Source organism: Pristiophorus japonicus, chromosome 3 (assembly GCF_044704955.1).
Source record: "Pristiophorus japonicus isolate sPriJap1 chromosome 3, sPriJap1.hap1, whole genome shotgun sequence".
Classification (NCBI taxonomy): domain Eukaryota; kingdom Metazoa; phylum Chordata; class Chondrichthyes; family Pristiophoridae; genus Pristiophorus; species Pristiophorus japonicus.
In genome coordinates this window covers 233,065,560-233,083,833 of record NC_091979.1, presented here as the reverse complement: position 1 = coordinate 233,083,833, position 18,274 = coordinate 233,065,560, and the positions used below count along the sequence as shown (strand labels likewise).

Genomic DNA, 18,274 nt, shown 5'->3' with positions numbered 1-18,274 from the left:
GCGTGGGATATATCAGTGTTACAGTGCAGGGTGTGGGGTATATCAATGTTACAGTGAGGAGTGTGATCTATATCAGAGTGTTACAATGAGGGGTGTCAGGTATATCAGTGTATTCCAGTAACGGGTGTGGGATATATCAGAGTGTTACTGTGACGGGGAGGTGGGATTTATCAGTGTTACAGTGAGTGGTGTGATCTCTGTCAGAGTGTTACTGTGGAAGGGGGGTGGGGGCGGGTATATATCAATGTTACAGTGATGGGTGTGGGGTATATCAGTGTTACACTGAGGAGTGTGGGGTATATCAGTGTTACAGTGAAGGGTGTGATATATATCAGAGATTTTCAGTGATGGGTGTAAGGTATAGCAGTGTAACAGTGAACGGTATATCAGAGTGTTACAGTGAAGGGTGTGGGGTATATCACTTTTACAGTTAGCAGTCTGGGTTATACCAGTGTTAGAGTAAAGGGTGTGGGGTATATCAGAGCATGTTACTGTGAGGGTTGTAAGGTATATCAGAGTGTTACTGTGAGGGGTGTGGGGTATATCAGAATGTTATAGTGAGGGGTGTGGGATATATCAGTGTTACAGTGAGGAGTGTGGAATATATATCAGTGTTACAGTGAAGAGTGTGGGGTATATGAGTGTTACAGTGAGGGGTATGAAGTATATCAGAGTGTTACAGTGAGGGGTGTAATGTATATCAGTGTGTTATAGTGACGGGTGTGGTGTATATCAATGTTACAGTGAAGGATGTAATCTATATCAGAGTGTTACTGAATGGGGGAGGGGATATATCAATGTCACCGTGAGGGGTGTATCAGCGTGTTACAGTGAGGGGTGTGGGGTATATCAGTGTTACAGTGAGGGATGTGGGGTTTATCAGTGTTACAGTGAGGGGCGGGGGATCTCAGGGTGTTACACTGAGGATTGTGGGGTATATCAGTGTTACAGTGAGGGGTGTGGGGTATATCAGTCTTACAGTGAGGGGTGTAGGGTATATCAGAGTGTCACAGTGAGGGGTGTGGGGTATATCAATGTTACAGTGAGGTGTGTGATCTATATCAGAGTGTTACAGTAAGGTGTGTGGGTTATATCAGTGTTACAATGAGGGGTATCGGGTATGTCTGTGTTACAGTGAGGGATGTGGGGTATATCATTGCTGTTGTGGCGGTGAGGGGGATATATCAGTATTACAGTGAGGGGTGTGGGGTATATCAGTGGTACATTGAGGGGTGTGGGGTATATCAGAGTGTTACAGTGAGAGGTGTGATCTATATCAGAGTGTTACTGTGGGAGAGGGGGGCTATATCAGAGTGTTACAGTAAGGCGCATGGCATATATCAGAGAGTTACTGTGGGGGGAGGGATACATCTGTGTTACAGTGAGGGGTGTGGGGTATATCAGTGTTACAGTGAAGGATGTAGGGTATATCAGTGTTAGAGTGAGTGGTGTGGGGTATATCGGTGTTACTGTGGGGTGGTGGGGATCTATCAGTGTTACAGTGAGTGCTGTATCAGTGTTACAGTGAGTGGTCTGGGGTATATCAGAATGTTATAGTGAGGGGTGTGGGATATATCAGTGTTACAGTGAGGAGTGTGGAATATATATCTGTGTTACAGTGAAGGGTGTGGGGTATATCAGTGTTACAGTGAGGGGTATGAAGTATATCAGAGTGTTAAAGTGAGGGGTGTAGTGTATATCAGTGTGTTATAGTGACGGGTGTGGTGTATATCAATGTTACAGTGAAGGATGTAATCTATATCAGAGTGTTACTGAAGGGGGGAGGGGATATATCAATGTCACCGTGAGGGGTGTATCAGAGTGTTACAGTGAGGGGTGTGGGGTATATCAGTGTTACAGTGAGGGATGTGGTGTTTATCAGTGTTACAGTGAGGGGTGTGGGGTATATCAATGTTACATTGAGGTGTGTGATCTATATCAGAGTGTTACAGTGAGGTGTGTGGGTTATATCAGTGTTACAATGAGGGGTATCGGGTATGTCTGTGTTACAGTGAGGGATGTGGGGTATATCATTGCTGTTGTGGCGATGAGGGGGATATATCAATGTTACAGTGACGGGTGTGGGGTATATCAGTGATACATTGAGGAGTGTGGGGTATATCAGAGTGTTACAGTGAGAGGTGTGATCTATATCAGAGTGTTACTGTGGGAGAGGGGGGCTATATCAGAGTGTTACAGTAAGGCGCATGGCATATATCAGAGAGTTACTGTGGGGGGAGGGATATATCTGTGTTACAGTGAGGGATGTGGGGCATATCAGTGTTACAGTGAAGGGTGTAGGGTATATCAGTGTTAGAGTGAGTGGTGTGGGGTATATCGGTGTTACAGTGAGGGGTGTAGGGTATATCAGAGTGTCACAGTGAGGGGTGTGGGGTATATCAATGTTACAGTGAGGTGTGTGATCTATATCAGAGTGTTACAGTAAGGTGTGTGGGTTATATCAGTGTTACAATGAGGGGTATCGGGTATGTCTGTGTTACAGTGAGGGATGTGGGGTATATCATTGCTGTTGTGGCGGTGAGGGGGATATATCAGTATTACAGTGAGGGGTGTGGGGTATATCAGTGGTACATTGAGGGGTGTGGGGTATATCAGAGTGTTACAGTGAGAGGTGTGATCTATATCAGAGTGTTACTGTGGGAGAGGGGGGCTATATCAGAGTGTTACAGTAAGGCGCATGGCATATATCAGAGAGTTACTGTGGGGGGAGGGATACATCTGTGTTACAGTGAGGGGTGTGGGGTATATCAGTGTTACAGTGAAGGATGTAGGGTATATCAGTGTTAGAGTGAGTGGTGTGGGGTATATCGGTGTTACTGTGGGGTGGTGGGGATCTATCAGTGTTACAGTGAGTGCTGTATCAGTGTTACAGTGAGTGGTCTGGGGTATATCAGAATGTTATAGTGAGGGGTGTGGGATATATCAGTGTTACAGTGAGGAGTGTGGAATATATATCTGTGTTACAGTGAAGGGTGTGGGGTATATCAGTGTTACAGTGAGGGGTATGAAGTATATCAGAGTGTTAAAGTGAGGGGTGTAGTGTATATCAGTGTGTTATAGTGACGGGTGTGGTGTATATCAATGTTACAGTGAAGGATGTAATCTATATCAGAGTGTTACTGAAGGGGGGAGGGGATATATCAATGTCACCGTGAGGGGTGTATCAGAGTGTTACAGTGAGGGGTGTGGGGTATATCAGTGTTACAGTGAGGGATGTGGTGTTTATCAGTGTTACAGTGAGGGGTGTGGGGTATATCAATGTTACATTGAGGTGTGTGATCTATATCAGAGTGTTACAGTGAGGTGTGTGGGTTATATCAGTGTTACAATGAGGGGTATCGGGTATGTCTGTGTTACAGTGAGGGATGTGGGGTATATCATTGCTGTTGTGGCGATGAGGGGGATATATCAATGTTACAGTGACGGGTGTGGGGTATATCAGTGATACATTGAGGAGTGTGGGGTATATCAGAGTGTTACAGTGAGAGGTGTGATCTATATCAGAGTGTTACTGTGGGAGAGGGGGGCTATATCAGAGTGTTACAGTAAGGCGCATGGCATATATCAGAGAGTTACTGTGGGGGGAGGGATATATCTGTGTTACAGTGAGGGATGTGGGGCATATCAGTGTTACAGTGAAGGGTGTAGGGTATATCAGTGTTAGAGTGAGTGGTGTGGGGTATATCGGTGTTACTGTGGGGTGGTGGGGATCTATCAGTGTTACAGTGAGTGCTGTATCAGTGTTACAGTGAGTGGTCTGGGGTATATCAGAGTGTCACAGTGAGGGGTGTGGAATATATCAGTGTTACAGTGAGGGTTGTGGGATATATCAGTGTTACAATGATGGGCACAGGGCATATCAGTGTTACAACGAGGAGTGTGGTGTATATCAGTGTTACAGTGAAGGGTGTGATATATATCAGAGATTTTCAGAGATGGGTGTGAGGTATATCAGTGTAACAGTGAACGGTATATCAGAGTTTTACAGTGAAGGGTGTGGGGTATATCACTTTTACAGTTAGCAGTCTGGGTTATACCAGTGTTAGAGTAAGGGGTGTGGGGTATATTAGAGCATGTTACTGTGAGGGTTGTGAGGTATATCAGAGTGTTACTGTGAGGGGTGTGGGGTATATCAGAATGTTATAGTGAGGGGTGTGGAATATATATCAGTGTTACAGTGAGGGGTGTGGGTTATATTAGTGTTAAAGTGATGGGTGTGGGGTATATCAGTGTTACACTGAGGAGTGTGGGGTACATCAGTGTTACAGTGAAGGGTGTGATATATATCAGAGATTTTCAGTGATGGGTGTGAGGTATATCAGTGTAACAGTGAACGGTATATCAGAGTGTTACAGTGAAGGGTGTGGGTTACATTAGTGTTAAAGTGATGGGTGTGGGGTATATCAGTGTTACACTGAGGAGTGTGGGGTATATCAGTGTTACAGTGAAGGGTGTGATATATATCAGAGATTTTCAGAGATGGGTGTGAGGTATATCAGTGTAACAGTGAACGGTATATCAGAGTGTTACAGTGAAGGGTGTGGGGTATATCACTTTTACAGTTAGCAGTCTGGGTTATACCAGTGTTAGAGTAAGGGGTTTGGGGTATATCAGAGCATGTTACTGTGAGGGTTGTGAGGTATATCAGAGTGTTACTGTGAGGGGTGTGGGGTATATCAGAATGTTATAGTGACGGGTGTGGTGTATATCAATGTTACAGTGAAGGATGTAATCTATATCAGAGTGTTACTGAATGGGGGAGGGGATATATCAATGTCACCGTGAGGGGTGTATCAGAGTGTTACAGTGAGGGGTGTGGGGTATATCAGTGTTACAGTGAGGGATGTGGGGTTTATCACTGTTACAGTGAGGGGCGTGGGGGATCTCAGGGTGTTACAATGAGGATTGTGCGGTATATCAGTGTTACAGTGAGGGGTGTGGGGTATATCAGTCTTACAGTGAGGGGTGTAGGGTATATCAGAGTGTCACAGTGAGGGATGTGGGGTATATCAATGTTACAGTGAGGTGTGTGATCTATATCAGAGTGTTACAGTGAGGTGTGTGGGTTATATCAGTGTTACAATGAGGGGTATCGGGTATGTCTGTGTTACAGTGAGGGATGTGGGGTATATCATTGTTGTTGTGGCGGTGAGGGGGATATATCAGTGTTACAGTGAGGGGTGTGGGGTATATCAGTGGTACATTGAGGGGTGTGGGGTATATCAGAGTGTTACAGTGAGAGGCGTGATCTATATCAGAGTGTTACTGTGGGAGAGGGGGGCTATATCAGAGTGTTACAGTAAGGCGCATGGCATATATCAGAGAGTTACTGTGGGGGGAGGGATATATCTGTGTTACAGAGAGGGGTGTGTGGTGTATCAGTGTTACAGTGAAGGGTGTAGGGTATATCAGTGTTAGAGTGAGTGGTGTGGGGTATATCGGTGTTACTGTGGGGTGGTGGGGATCTATCAGTGTTACAGTGAGTGCTGTATCAGTGTTACAGTGAGTGGTCTGGGGTATATCAGAGTGTCACAGTGAGGGGTGTGGAATATATCAGTGTTACAGTGAGGGTTGTGGGATATATCAGTGTTACAATGATGGGCGCAGGGCATATCAGTGTTACAACGAGGAGTGTGGTGTATATCAGTGTTACAGTGAAGGGTGTGATATATATCAGAGATTTTCAGAGATGGGTGTGAGGTATATCAGTGTAACAGTGAACGGTATATCAGAGTGTTACAGTGAAGGGTGTGGGGTATATCACTTTTACAGTTAGCAGTCTGGGTTATACCAGTGTTAGAGTAAGGGGTGTGGGGTATATTAGAGCATGTTACTGTGAGGGTTGTGAGGTATATCAGAGTGTTACTGTGAGGGGTGTGGGGTATATCAGAATGTTATAGTGAGGGGTGTGGAATATATATCAGTGTAACAGTGAGGGGTGTGGGTTATATTAGTGTTAAAGTGATGGGTGTGGGGTATATCAGTGTTACACTGAGGAGTGTGGGGTACATCAGTGTTACAGTGAAGGGTGTGATATATATCAGAGATTTTCAGTGATGGGTGTGAGGTATATCAGTGTAACAGTGAACGGTATATCAGAGTGTTACAGTGAAGGGTGTGGGTATATCACTTTTACAGTTGGCAGTCTGGGTTATACCAGTGTTAGAGTAAGTGGTGTGGGGTATATCAGAGCATGTTACTGTGAGGGTTGTGAGGTATATCAGAGTGTTACTGTGAGGGGTGTGGGGTATATCAGAATGTTATAGTGAGGGGTGTGGGATATATCAGTGTTACAGTGAGGAGTGTGGAATATATATCTGTGTTACAGTGAAGGGTGTGGGGTATATGAGTGTTACAGTGAGGGGTATGAAGTATATCAGAGTGTTACAGTGAGGGGTGTAGTGTATATCAGTGTGTTATAATGACGGGTGTGGTGTATATCAATGTTACAGTGAAGGATGTAATCTATATCAGAGTGTTACTGAAGGGGGGAGGGGATATATCAATGATACCGTGAGTGGTGTATCAGAGTGTTACAGTGAGGGGTGTGGGGTATATCAGTGTTACAGTGAGGGATGTGGAGTTTATCAGTGTTACAGTGAGGGGCGTGGGGGATCTCAGGGTGTTACAATGAGGATTGTGGGGTATATCAGTGTTACAGTGAGGGGTGTGGGGTATATCAGTCTTACAGTGAGGGGTGTAGGGTATATCAGAGTGTCACAGTGAGGGGTGTGGGGTATAGCAATGTTACAGTGAGGTGTGTGATCTATATCAGAGAGTTACAGTGAAGGGTACAGCGTATATCAGTGTTACACTGAGGGGTATATCAAAGTGTTACAGTGAGTGATGTGGGGTATATCAGTGTTACAGTGAGGGGTGTGGGGTATATTAATGTTACAGTGAGGTGTGTGATCTATATCAGAGTGTTACAGTGAGGTATGTGGGGTATATCATTGTGTTCCAGTGATTGGTATGGGCTATATCAGAGTGTTACTGTGAGGGGTAGGGCTATATCAGTGTTACAGTGAGGGGTGTGGGGCATATCAGTATTACAGTGATGGGTGTGAGGTATATCAGTGTTACAGTGAGCGGTATATCAGAGTGTTACAGTGAAATATGGGGGATATCATTTTTATAGTGAGGGGTGTGGGGTATGCCAGTATTAGAGTAAGGGGTGTTGGGTATATCAGAACATGTTACTGTGAGGGTTGTGAGGTATATCAGAGTGTGACTGTGAGGGGTGTGGGGTATATCAGAATGTTATGGTCAAGGGTGTGGGATATATCAGTGTTATAGTGATGAGTGTGGGGTATATCAGTGTTACAGTGAGGCGTGTAGGGTATATCAGTGTTACAGTGAGGGGTGTGGAGTGTATCAGTGTTGTTGTGGGGGTGGGTAATATATCAGTGTTACAGTGAGGGTGTGAGGTATATCAATGTTACAGTGAGGAGTGTAGGGTATATCAGTGTTACAGTGAAGGGCGTGGGATATTTCAGAGTGTTACTGGCGGGGGGGGAGGGATATATCAGTGTTACACTGAGGAGTGTGGGGTATGTCAGTGTTACAGTGAGGGGTGTGGGGTATATCAGAGTGTTACAGTGAGGGGTGTGGAATATATCAGAGTGTTACTGTGTTGGTATGGGGGAGGGGGGTTATCAGTGTTACAGTGAGGGTGTGGGGTATATCAATGTTACAGTGAGGAGTGTGGGATATATCAGTGTTACAGTGAGGGGTGTAGGGTATATCAGTGTTACAGTGTGTGGTGTGTGGTAAATCAGTGTTACAGTGAGGGGGTGTGGGGTATATCAGAGTGTTACAGTGAGGGGTGTGGAATATATCAGAGTGTTACTGTGTGGGTATGGGGGAGGGGGGTATATTAGTGTTACAGTGAGGCGTGTGGGGTATATCAGTATTACAGGGAGGTGTGTGGGTTATATTAGTGTTAAAGTGATGGGTGTGGGGTATATCAGTGTTACACTGAGGAGTGTGGGGTATATCAGTGTTACAGTGAAGGGTGAGATATATATCAGAGATTTTCAGTGATGGGTGTGAGGTATATCAATGTAACAGTGAACGGTATATCAGACTGTTACAGTGAAGGGTGTGGGTATATCACTTTTACAGTTAGCAGTCTGGGTTATACCAGTGTTAGAGTAAGGGGTGTAGGGTATATCAGAGCATGTTACTGTGAGGGTTGTGAGGTATATCAGAGTGTTACTGTGAGGGGTGTGGGGTATATCAGAATGTTATAGTGAGGGGTGTGGGATATATCAGTGTTACAGTGAGGAGTATGGAATATATATCAGTGTTACAGTGAAGGGTGTGGGCTATATCAGTGTTACAGTGAGGGATATGAAGTTTATCAGAGTGTTACAGTGAGGGGTGTAGTGTATATCAGTGTGTTATAGTGACGGTATGGTGTATATCAATGTTACAGTGAAGGATGTAATCTATATCAGAGTGTTACTGTGGATGGGAGGGGATATATTAATGTCACCGTGAGGGGTGTATCAGAGTGTTACAGTGAGGGGTGTGGGGTTTATCAGTGTTACAGTGAGGGGCGTGGGGGATCTCAGGGTGTTACAATGAGGATTGTGGGGTATATCAGTGTTACAGTGAGTGATGTGGGGTATATCAGTGTTACAGTGAGGGGTTTGGGGTATATCAGTGTTACAGTGAGGGGTGTGGGGTATATCAATGTTACAGTGAGGTGTGTGATCTATATCAGAGTGTTACAGTGAAGGGTGTAGGGTATATCAGTGTTACAGTGAGTGGTGCGGGGTATATCGGTGTTACAGTGAGGCGTGTGGGGTATATCAGTATTACAGGGAGGGGTGTGGGTTATATTAGTGTTAAAGTGATGGGTGTGGGGTATATCAGTGTTACACTGAGGAGTGTGGGGTATATCAGTGTTACAGTGAAGGGTGAGATATATATCAGAGATTTTCAGTGATGGGTGTGAGGTATATCAGTGTAACAGTGAACGGTATATCAGAGTGTTACAGTGAAGGGTGTGGGTATATCACTTTTACAGTTAGCAGTCTGGGTTATACCAGTGTTAGAGTAAGGGGTGTAGGGTATATCAGAGCATGTTACTGTGAGGGTTGTGAGGTATATCAGAGTGTTACTGTGAGGGGTACGGGGTATATCAGAATGTTATAGTGAGGGGTGTGGGATATATCAGTGTTACAGTGAGGAGTATGGAATATATATCAGTGTTACAGTGAAGGGTGTGGGCTATATCAGTGTTACAGTGAGGGATATGAAGTTTATCAGAGTGTTACAGTGAGGGGTGTAGTGTATATCAGTGTGTTATAGTGACGGTATGGTGTCTATCAATGTTACAGTGAAGGATGTAATCTATATCAGAGTGTTACTGTGGAGGGGAGGGGATATATTAATGTCACCGTGAGGGGTGTATCAGAGTGTTACAGTGAGGGGTGTGGGGTATATCAGTGTTACAGTGAGGGGTGTGGGGTTTATCAGTGTTACAGTGAGGGGCGTGGGGGATCTCAGGGTGTTACAATGAGGATTGTGGGGTATATCAGTGTTACAGTGAGTGATGTGGGGTATATCAGTGTTACAGTGAGGGGTGTGGGGTATATCAGTGTTACAGTGAGGGGTGTGGGGTATATCAATGTTACAGTGAGGTGTGTGATCTATATCAGAGTGTTACAGTGAAGGGTGTAGGGTATATCAGTGTTACAGTGAGTGGTGCGGGGTATATCGGTGTTACAGTGAGGCGTGTGGGGTATATCAGTATTACAGGGAGGGGTGTGGGTTATATTAGTGTTAAAGTGATGGGTGTGGGGTATATCAGTGTTACACTGAGGAGTGTGGGGTATATCAGTGTTACAGTGAAGGGTGAGATATATATCAGAGATTTTCAGTGATGGGTGTGAGGTATATCAGTGTAACAGTGAACGGTATATCAGAGTGTTACAGTGAAGGGTGTGGGTATTTCACTTTTACAGTTAGCAGTCTGGTTTATACCAGTGTTAGAGTAAGGGGTGTAGGGTATATCAGAGCATGTTACTGTGAGGGTTGTGAGGTATATCAGAGTGTTACTGTGAGGGGTGTGGGGTATATCAGAATGTTATAGTGAGGGGTGTGGGATATATCAGTGTTACAGTGAGGAGTGTGGAATATATATCTGTGTTACAGTGAAGGGTGTGGGGTATATCAGTGTTACAGTGAGGGATATGAAGTTTATCAGAGTGTTACAGTGATGGGTGTAGTGTATATCAGTGTGTTATAGTGAAGGGTGTGGTGTATATCAATGTTACAGTGAAGGATGTAATCTATATCAGAGTGTTACTGTGGAGGGGAGGGGATATATCAATGTCACCGTGAGGGGTGTATCAGAGTATTACAGTGAGGGGTGTGGGGTATATCAGTGTTACAGTGAGGGGTGTGGGGTTTATCAGTGTTACAGTGAGGGGCGTGCGGGATCTCAGGGTGTTACAATGAGGATTGTGGGGTATATCAGTATTACAGTGAGTGATGTGGGGTATATCAGTGTTACAGTGAGGGGTGTGGGGTATATCAGTGTTACAGTGAGGGGTGTGGGGTATATCAATGTTACAGTGAGGTGTGTGATCTATATCAGAGTGTTACAGTGAAGGGTGTAGGGTATATCAGTGTTACAGTGAGTGGTGCGGGGTATATCGGTGTTACAGTGAGGGGTGTGGGGTATATCAATGTTACAGTGAGGGATGCGATCTATATCAGAGAGTTACAGTGAAGGGTGTGGGGTCTATCAGTGTTACTGTCGGGGGTGGGGGAGGATATTTCAGTGTTACAGTGAGGGGTGTGCGGTATATCAGTGTTGCAGTGAGGTGTGTGGGATATATGAGTGTTACAATGATGTGTGCGGGCTATATCAGTGTTACAGCAAGGAGTGTGGTTTATATCAGTGTTACAGTGAAGGGTGAAATCTATATCAGAGAGTTACAGTGAAGGGTATGGGGTATATCAGTATTACAGTGAGGGGTATATCAGATTGTTACAATGAGTGGTGTGGGATATATCAGTGTTACAGTGAGGGGTGTGGGGTACATCAGTGTTACAATGAGGGGTGTGATCTATATCAGAGTGTTACAGTGAGGGGTGTGGGATACATCAGAGTGTTACTGTGGGGGAAGTGATATACCAGTGTTACAGTGAGGGGTTTGGGCCATATCAGTATTACAGTGAGGTGTGTGGGGTATGTCAGTGTTACAGCGAGGGGTGTGGGGTATATCAGTCTTACAGTGAAGGGTGTGGGGTATATCAGTGTTACAGTGAAGGGTGTTATCTATATCAGAGCGTTTCAGTGAAGGCTGTGGGGTATATCAGTGGTACAGTGAGGGGTATTTCAGAATGTGACAGTGAGGGGTGTGGGGTATATCAGTGTTACAGTGAGGGGTGTGATCTATATCAGCGTGATAATGTGGGTGGAGGTGGGGTTATATCAGGTCGTACAGTAATGCCACCCCTTTTCTATCTTACCTGTACTTATCTACTTGATGGAACAGTGGGAGATGCTCCTTTATTGAGCTATTGGCCTTGTCTAGTTCAGTACTGACTGATGTTAGTGAGTTTAATATTGGAAAGTCCTGCGTGAAATTTTGTATCTGGTTTTCAATGCTCTTTATACTCTTCTTCATTTCTGCGTGTACATAAAAACAAGATAACATTTATTTGTATGAAACAATTTTTTTTCAATCAGTTAAAGCCAGTGCCTGGGTACAGAAAGTAATCAAAGCGACTCATGGAATCTTGGCCTTTGTCTCAAGTGGGCTAGAATATAAAGGAGATGAAGTGATGTTTCCATTGTTTAGAGCTCTGGTCAGACTCCCCCTGAAGTAACTGTATTCAGTTCTGGGCACCATACCTCAGGAAGATATATTGGCCTTGGAGCGGCTGCAGTGCAGATTCACCAGAATGATACTTGGGTTAAAAAAGTTCAATTATGAGGACAGGTTGCATAAACTTAGTTTGTATTTCCTTGAATTTCAAAGGTTGAGGGGTGATCTGATTGCAGTGTTTGAAATGATAAAGTATTTTGATAAAGAGAAACCGGAACAAGGGGGCACATTCTTAAATTGAGAACTCGGCCACTCAGGAGTGAAATCAGGAAGCATTTCGTCATACAAAGGTTAGTGGGAATCTGGAACTCCCTCCCCAAAAAGTGGTGAATTCTAAGTCAATTGGAGTTTTCAAGACTGAGTTTAACAGATTTCTGTCTCCACCTCTGCCTCAGTCCATCTGCTATTGAAAACCCTCATTCAGGTTTTGTTAGATCCAGACTCGACTATACTGCCCCATCAGTAAGTGCATTCTAGCACGGATGAGTGACGGAGACCTAAAAATCATTCCTTTACTCTGTGCAATTGTACTCTGTGTAAGTGGCCCTAGAAATAGTGGATGCATTGGTGATCATTTACCAACAGTCGATCGACTCTGGATCAGTTCCTATGGACTGGAGGGTAGCTAATGTAACACCACTTTTTTAAAAAGGAGGGAGAGAGAAAACGGGGAATTATAGACCGGTTAGCCTGACATCGATAGTGGGCAAAATGTTGGAATCAATTATTAAAGATGAAATAGCAGCGCATTTGGAAAGCAGTGACAGGATCGGTCCAAGTCAGCATGAATTTATGAAAGGGAAATCATGCCTGACAAATCTTCTGGAATTTTTTGAGGATGTAACTCGTAGAGTGGACAAGGGATAACCAGTGGATGTGGTGTATTTGGACTTTCAAAAGGCTTTTGACAAGGTCCCCCACAAGAGATTGGTGTGCAAAATTAAAGCACATGGTATTGGGGGTAATGTATTGATGTGGATAGAGAACTGGTTGGCAGACAGGAAGCAGAAAGTCGGGATAAACGGGTCCTTTTCAGAATGGCAGGCAGTGACTAGTGGGATGCCGCAGGGATCAGTGCTGGGACCTCAGCTAATTACAATATACATCAATGATTTCGATGAAGGAATAGAGTGTAATATCTCCAAGTTTGCAGATGACACTAAGCTGGGTGGCAGTGTGAGCTGTGAAGAGAATGCTAAGAGGCTGCAGGGTGACTTGAACAGGTTAGGTGAGTGGGCAAATGCATGGCAGATGTAGTATAATGTGGATAAATGTGAGGTTCTCCACTTTGGTGGAAAAAACATGAAGGCAGAATATTATCTGAATTGCGGCAGATTAGGAAAAGGGGAGGTGCAACGAGACCTGGGTGTCATGGTACATCAGTCATTGAAGGTTGGCATGCAGGTTCAGCAGGCGGTGAAGAAAGCAAATGGCATGTTGGCCTTCATAGCGAGGGGATTTGAGTATAGGAGCAGGGAGTGTCTGTATACACCTGAATAATGCACACCTTGACCACAGGGGGTGAACTTGTGGGAGACACTCCTCACCTGGTCATCCAGGTATATAAAGGGAGATCCCACACAGGGTCAGCACTTCTTGGTCCTGGGAATAAAGGTTCAGGTCACGTAGTGACCTTGTCTGCAGTACATGCCTCGTGTGATTCTATAGTAAGGTGTCAGGACACTACATTTGGCGACAAGAAATGGGAATCAACGACTCACGAGGATGGCCACTGGTAGCACAGAGGAACGGTACTGTGTTGGTGAGGACTGGGACTATTTCATTGAGAGGCTCAAGCAGAGCTTTGTCACAAAGGACTGGCTGGGAGAGGCAGTGGCTGACAAGCGAAGGGCGCATCTACTGACCAGCTGTGGACCTAAGACGTACGCGCTGATGAAAGACCTGCTCGCACCCGAGAAGCCGGCGGACAAGTCCTTTGAAGAGCTCAGCACTCTGATTGGTGAGCACCTAAAACCGGCGAGCAGTATACACATGGCCCGGCACCGGTTCTATATACACTGGCGTCGGGAGGGACAAAGCATATCGGACTTCGTTGTGGACCTTCGGCGTTTGGCCAGCCTCTGTCAGTTCACAGACGCCCGCAGGGGGGAGATGTTAAGGAATTTCTTCATTGAGGGCATTGGTCATGCCGGGATTTTCAGGAAGCTTATTGAGACCAAGGACTTGACTTTGGAAAGGGCATCGCTGATAGCTCAGACCTTCATGGCAGGGGAAGAGGAGACCAAGATAATTTACGTGCGCAGCCCTGGTTCCAACATGGCGATGGACCAAGGAGTTAACATTGTAAACGAGACACAGAACACCGCAGGCAGGCAAGGGCAATTCGACACCGCCCAGGCAGCAACAGGCTCTAGGATGGGCCGGCAACAGAGACAATGGCAGGGGAATCGGCAATTCACGCCATCACAAGGGACAATGCGTCCCAGAATGGGACCATTGACACTCAGCAACAGAGTGCTCAGGAGTAATCAAAGAGACAATCAGAGAGGAATGCCTGTTAACAGTTCCTTTGTTCACAACAATCTCAGCTCATGCTGGAGGTGCGGTGGCAGACATGCTGCGAAAACCTGTAGGTTTCAACAATTTATCTGTAGAAACTGTAACTTCAGTGGACATCTGACCAGAATGTGCAGAAAGCCTGTAGCGAGGCTAGTTTACAAGGCAGAGGAACCAGATGAGGGGTCTGCAAGGCAGGGTGATGCTTGGGGCAAAGCTATGAACGCTGAAGTCCAGCGGGTTCATGTGGCAGATGTCCACAGCTTGTACACCAAAACACCACCTATGATGATAAAAGTTCTATTAAATGATATCCCGGTACGCATGGAGCTGGACACAGGAGCCAGCTTGTCACTTATGAGTGCCCAACAATTTGAAAAACTATGGCCACTCAAAGCAAACTGGAACGCATTGACACACAGCTACGGACGTACACCAGAGAGAGATCATCCCACTACTAGGCAGTGGAAACTTGGTGGTCACACACAATGGATCGGAGAACTGGCTGCCACTCTGGATTGTCCCGGGGAATAGTCCCGCGCTCTTGGGGAGGAGCTGGCTAGCCGAGATGAACTGGAAATGGGGGGATGTGCACGCCATTTCATCTGTGGAGCAACGTTCATGCTCACAGGTCCGACAGAAATTCAAGCCACTTTTTCAACCAGGTGTCGGGACCTTTAAGGGCACCAAAGTAGTGATACGCATCACCCCGGATGCCAGACCAGTGCACCACTAAGCCAGAGCCGTGCTGTATGTTTTGCGTGAGAGAATTGAGAGTGAGTTGGACAGGTTGCTAAGAGAGGGCATAATTTTGCCTGTTGAATTCAGTGACTGGGCAAGCCCCATCGTTCCTGTCCTTACAGCGGATGGCTCGGTCAGGATTTATGGCGACGACAAGGCTACCATAAACCGAGTGTCACTACAGGACCAATACCCGCTTTCGAGAGCGGAGGATCTTTTTGTCACGCTGGCAGGTGGCAAGCTGTTCACCAAGTTGGACCTCACTTCGGCCTACATGACTCAGGAACTGGCTGAAGAATCCAAGCTTCTGACCACCATCACTACGCACAAGGGGCTATTCTTTTACAACAGGTGTCCGTTTGGCATTCGTTCAGCGGCCACTATCTTGTAGAGGAACATGGAAAGCTTGCTTAAATCCATCCCTGGAACAATTGTATTCCAAGATGACATCCTTATCATGGATCGAGACACCGAGGAACACCTCCACAACCTGGAGGAGGTGCTACGCCGACTGGACCGGGTAGGCTTGCGACTAAAGAAGTCCAAGTGTGTGTTTTTGGTCCCAGAGGTCGAGTTTTTGGGCAGGAGGGTTGCCGCAGACGGGATCCGGCCTACCGCATCCAAAACGGAGGTGATCCGTCATGCGCCCAGGCCTGGCAACACATCAGAGTTGCGGTCATTTCTGGGAATATTGAACTACTTCGGGAACTTTCTGCCGAACTTAAGCACATTGTTGGAGCCGCTGCACGTGCTCCTGCGTAAGGGTTGTGAATGGTTTTGGGGGACTGTCAAGAACGGGCTTCCAATCGGGCGCGGAATCTGCTTTGTTCGAACAAGCTGTTGACCTTGTACAACCTCTGTAAGAAACATAGAAACATAGAAAATAGGTGCAGGAGCAGGCCATTCAGCCCTTCTAGCCTGCACCGCCATTCAATGAGTTCATGGCTGAACATGAAACTTCAGTACCCCCTTCCTGCTTTCTCGCCATAACCCTTGATCCCCCGAGTAGTAAGGACTTCATCTAATTCCCTTTTGAATATATTTAGTGAATTGGCCTCAACTACTTTCTGTGGTAGAGAATTCCACAGGTTCACCACTCTCTGGGTGAAGAAGTTTCTCCTCATCTCGGTCCTAAATGGCTTACGCCTTATCCTCAGACTGTGACCCCTGGTTCTGGACTTCCCCAACATTGGGAACATTCTTCCTGCATCTAATCTGTCTAAACCCGTCAGAATTTTAAACGTTTCTATGAGGTCCCCTCTCATTCTTCTGAACTCCAGTGAATACAAGCCCAGTTGATCCAGTCTTTCTTGATAGGTCAGTCCCGCCATCCCGGGAATCAGTCTGGTGAATCTTCGCTGCACTCCCTCAATAGCAAGAATGTCCTTCCTCAAGGTAGGAGACCAAAACTGTACACAATACTCCAGGTGTGGCCTCACCAAGGCCCTGTACAACTGTAGCAACACCTCCCTGCCCCTGTATTCAAATCCCCTCGCTATGAAGGCCAACATGCCATTTGCTTTCTTAACCGCCTGCTGTACCTGCATGCTAACCTTCAATGACTGATGTACCATGACACCCAGGTCTCGTTTTGCACCTCCCCTTTTCCTAATCTGTCACCATTCAGATAATAGTCTGTCTCTCTGTTTTTACCACCAAAGTGGATAACCTCACATTTATCCACATTATACTTCATCTGCCATGCATTTGCCCACTCACCTAACCTATCCAAGTCACTCTGCAGCCTAATAGCATCCTCCTCGCAGCTCACACTGCCACCCAACTTAGTGTCATCCGCAAATTTGGAGATACTGCATTTAATCCCCTCGTCTAAATCATTAATGTACAATGTAAACAGCTGGGGCCCCAGCACAAAACCTTGCGGCAACCCACTAGTCACTGCCTGCCATTCTGAAAAGTACCCATTTACTCCTACTCTTTGCTTCCTGTCTGACAACCAGTTCTCAATCCACGTCAGCACACTACCCCCAATCCCATGTGCTTTAACTTTGCACATTAATCTCTTGTGTGGGACCTTGTCGAAAGCCTTCTGAAAGTCCAAATATACCACATCAACTGGTTCTCCTTTGTCCACTTTACTGGAAACATCCTCAAAAAATTCCAGAAGATTTGTCAAGCATGATTTCCCTTTCACAAATCCATGCTGACTTGGACCTATCATGTCACCATTTTCCAGATGCACTGCTATGACATCCTTAATAATTGATTCCATCATTTTACCCACTACTGAGGTCAGACTGACCGGTCTATAATTCCCTGTTTTCTCTCTCCCTCCTTTTTTAAAAAGTGCGGTTACACTGGCTACCCTCCACTCCATAGGAACTGATCCAGAGTCAATAGAATGTTGGAAAATGACTGTCAATGCATCCGCTATTTCCAAGGCCACCTCCTTAAGTACTCTGGGATGCAGTCCATCAGGCCCTGGGGATTTATCGGCCTTCAATCCCATCAATTTCCCCAACACAATTTCCCGACTAATAAAGATTTCCCTCAGTTCCCCCTCCTTACTAGACCCTCTGACCCCTTTTACATCCGGAAGGTTGTTTGTATCCTCCTTAGTGAATACCGAACCAAAGTACTTGTTTAATTGGTCTGCCATTTCTTTGTTCCCCGTTATGACTTTCCCTGATTCTGACTGCAGGGGACCTACGTTTGTCTTTACTAACCTTTTTCTCTTTACATACCTATAGAAACTTTTGCAATCCACCCTGCAAGCTTCTTCTCGTACTCCATTTTCCCTGCCCTAATCAAACTCTTTGTCCTCCTCTGCTGAGTTCTAAATTTCTCCCAGTCCCCAGGTTCGCTGCTATTTCTGGCCAATTTGTATGCCACTTCCTTGGCTTTAATACTATCCCTGATTTCCCTAGATAGCCACGGTTGAGCCACCTTCCCTTTTTTATTTTTATGCCAGACAGGAATGTACAATTGTTGTAATTCATCCATGCGGTCTCTAAATGTCTGCCATTGCCCATCCACAGTCAACCCCCTAAGTATCATTCACCAATCTATCCTAGCCAATTCACGCCTCATACCTTCAAAGTTACCCTTCTTTAAGTTCTGGACCATGGTCTCTGAATTTACTGTTTCATTCTCCATCCTAATCCTAAAACTGGTTTTAACGTGTG

General features: G+C 45.6%; 1 protein-coding gene across 4 annotated transcripts in view; it reads right to left on the bottom strand.

Moving 5' to 3' along the window:
- Positions 1-18,274, bottom strand: part of LOC139260166 (prominin-1-A-like) — a 243,365-nt gene that overhangs the window by 163,660 nt on the left and 61,431 nt on the right. For all 4 annotated transcript variants that reach the window (XM_070876407.1, XM_070876406.1, XM_070876405.1 and 1 more), the window contains one exon: positions 11,512-11,671. In XM_070876407.1, coding sequence (XP_070732508.1) covers positions 11,512-11,671 — 160 coding nt within the window. The remainder of the gene's footprint in view (positions 1-11,511; positions 11,672-18,274) is intronic.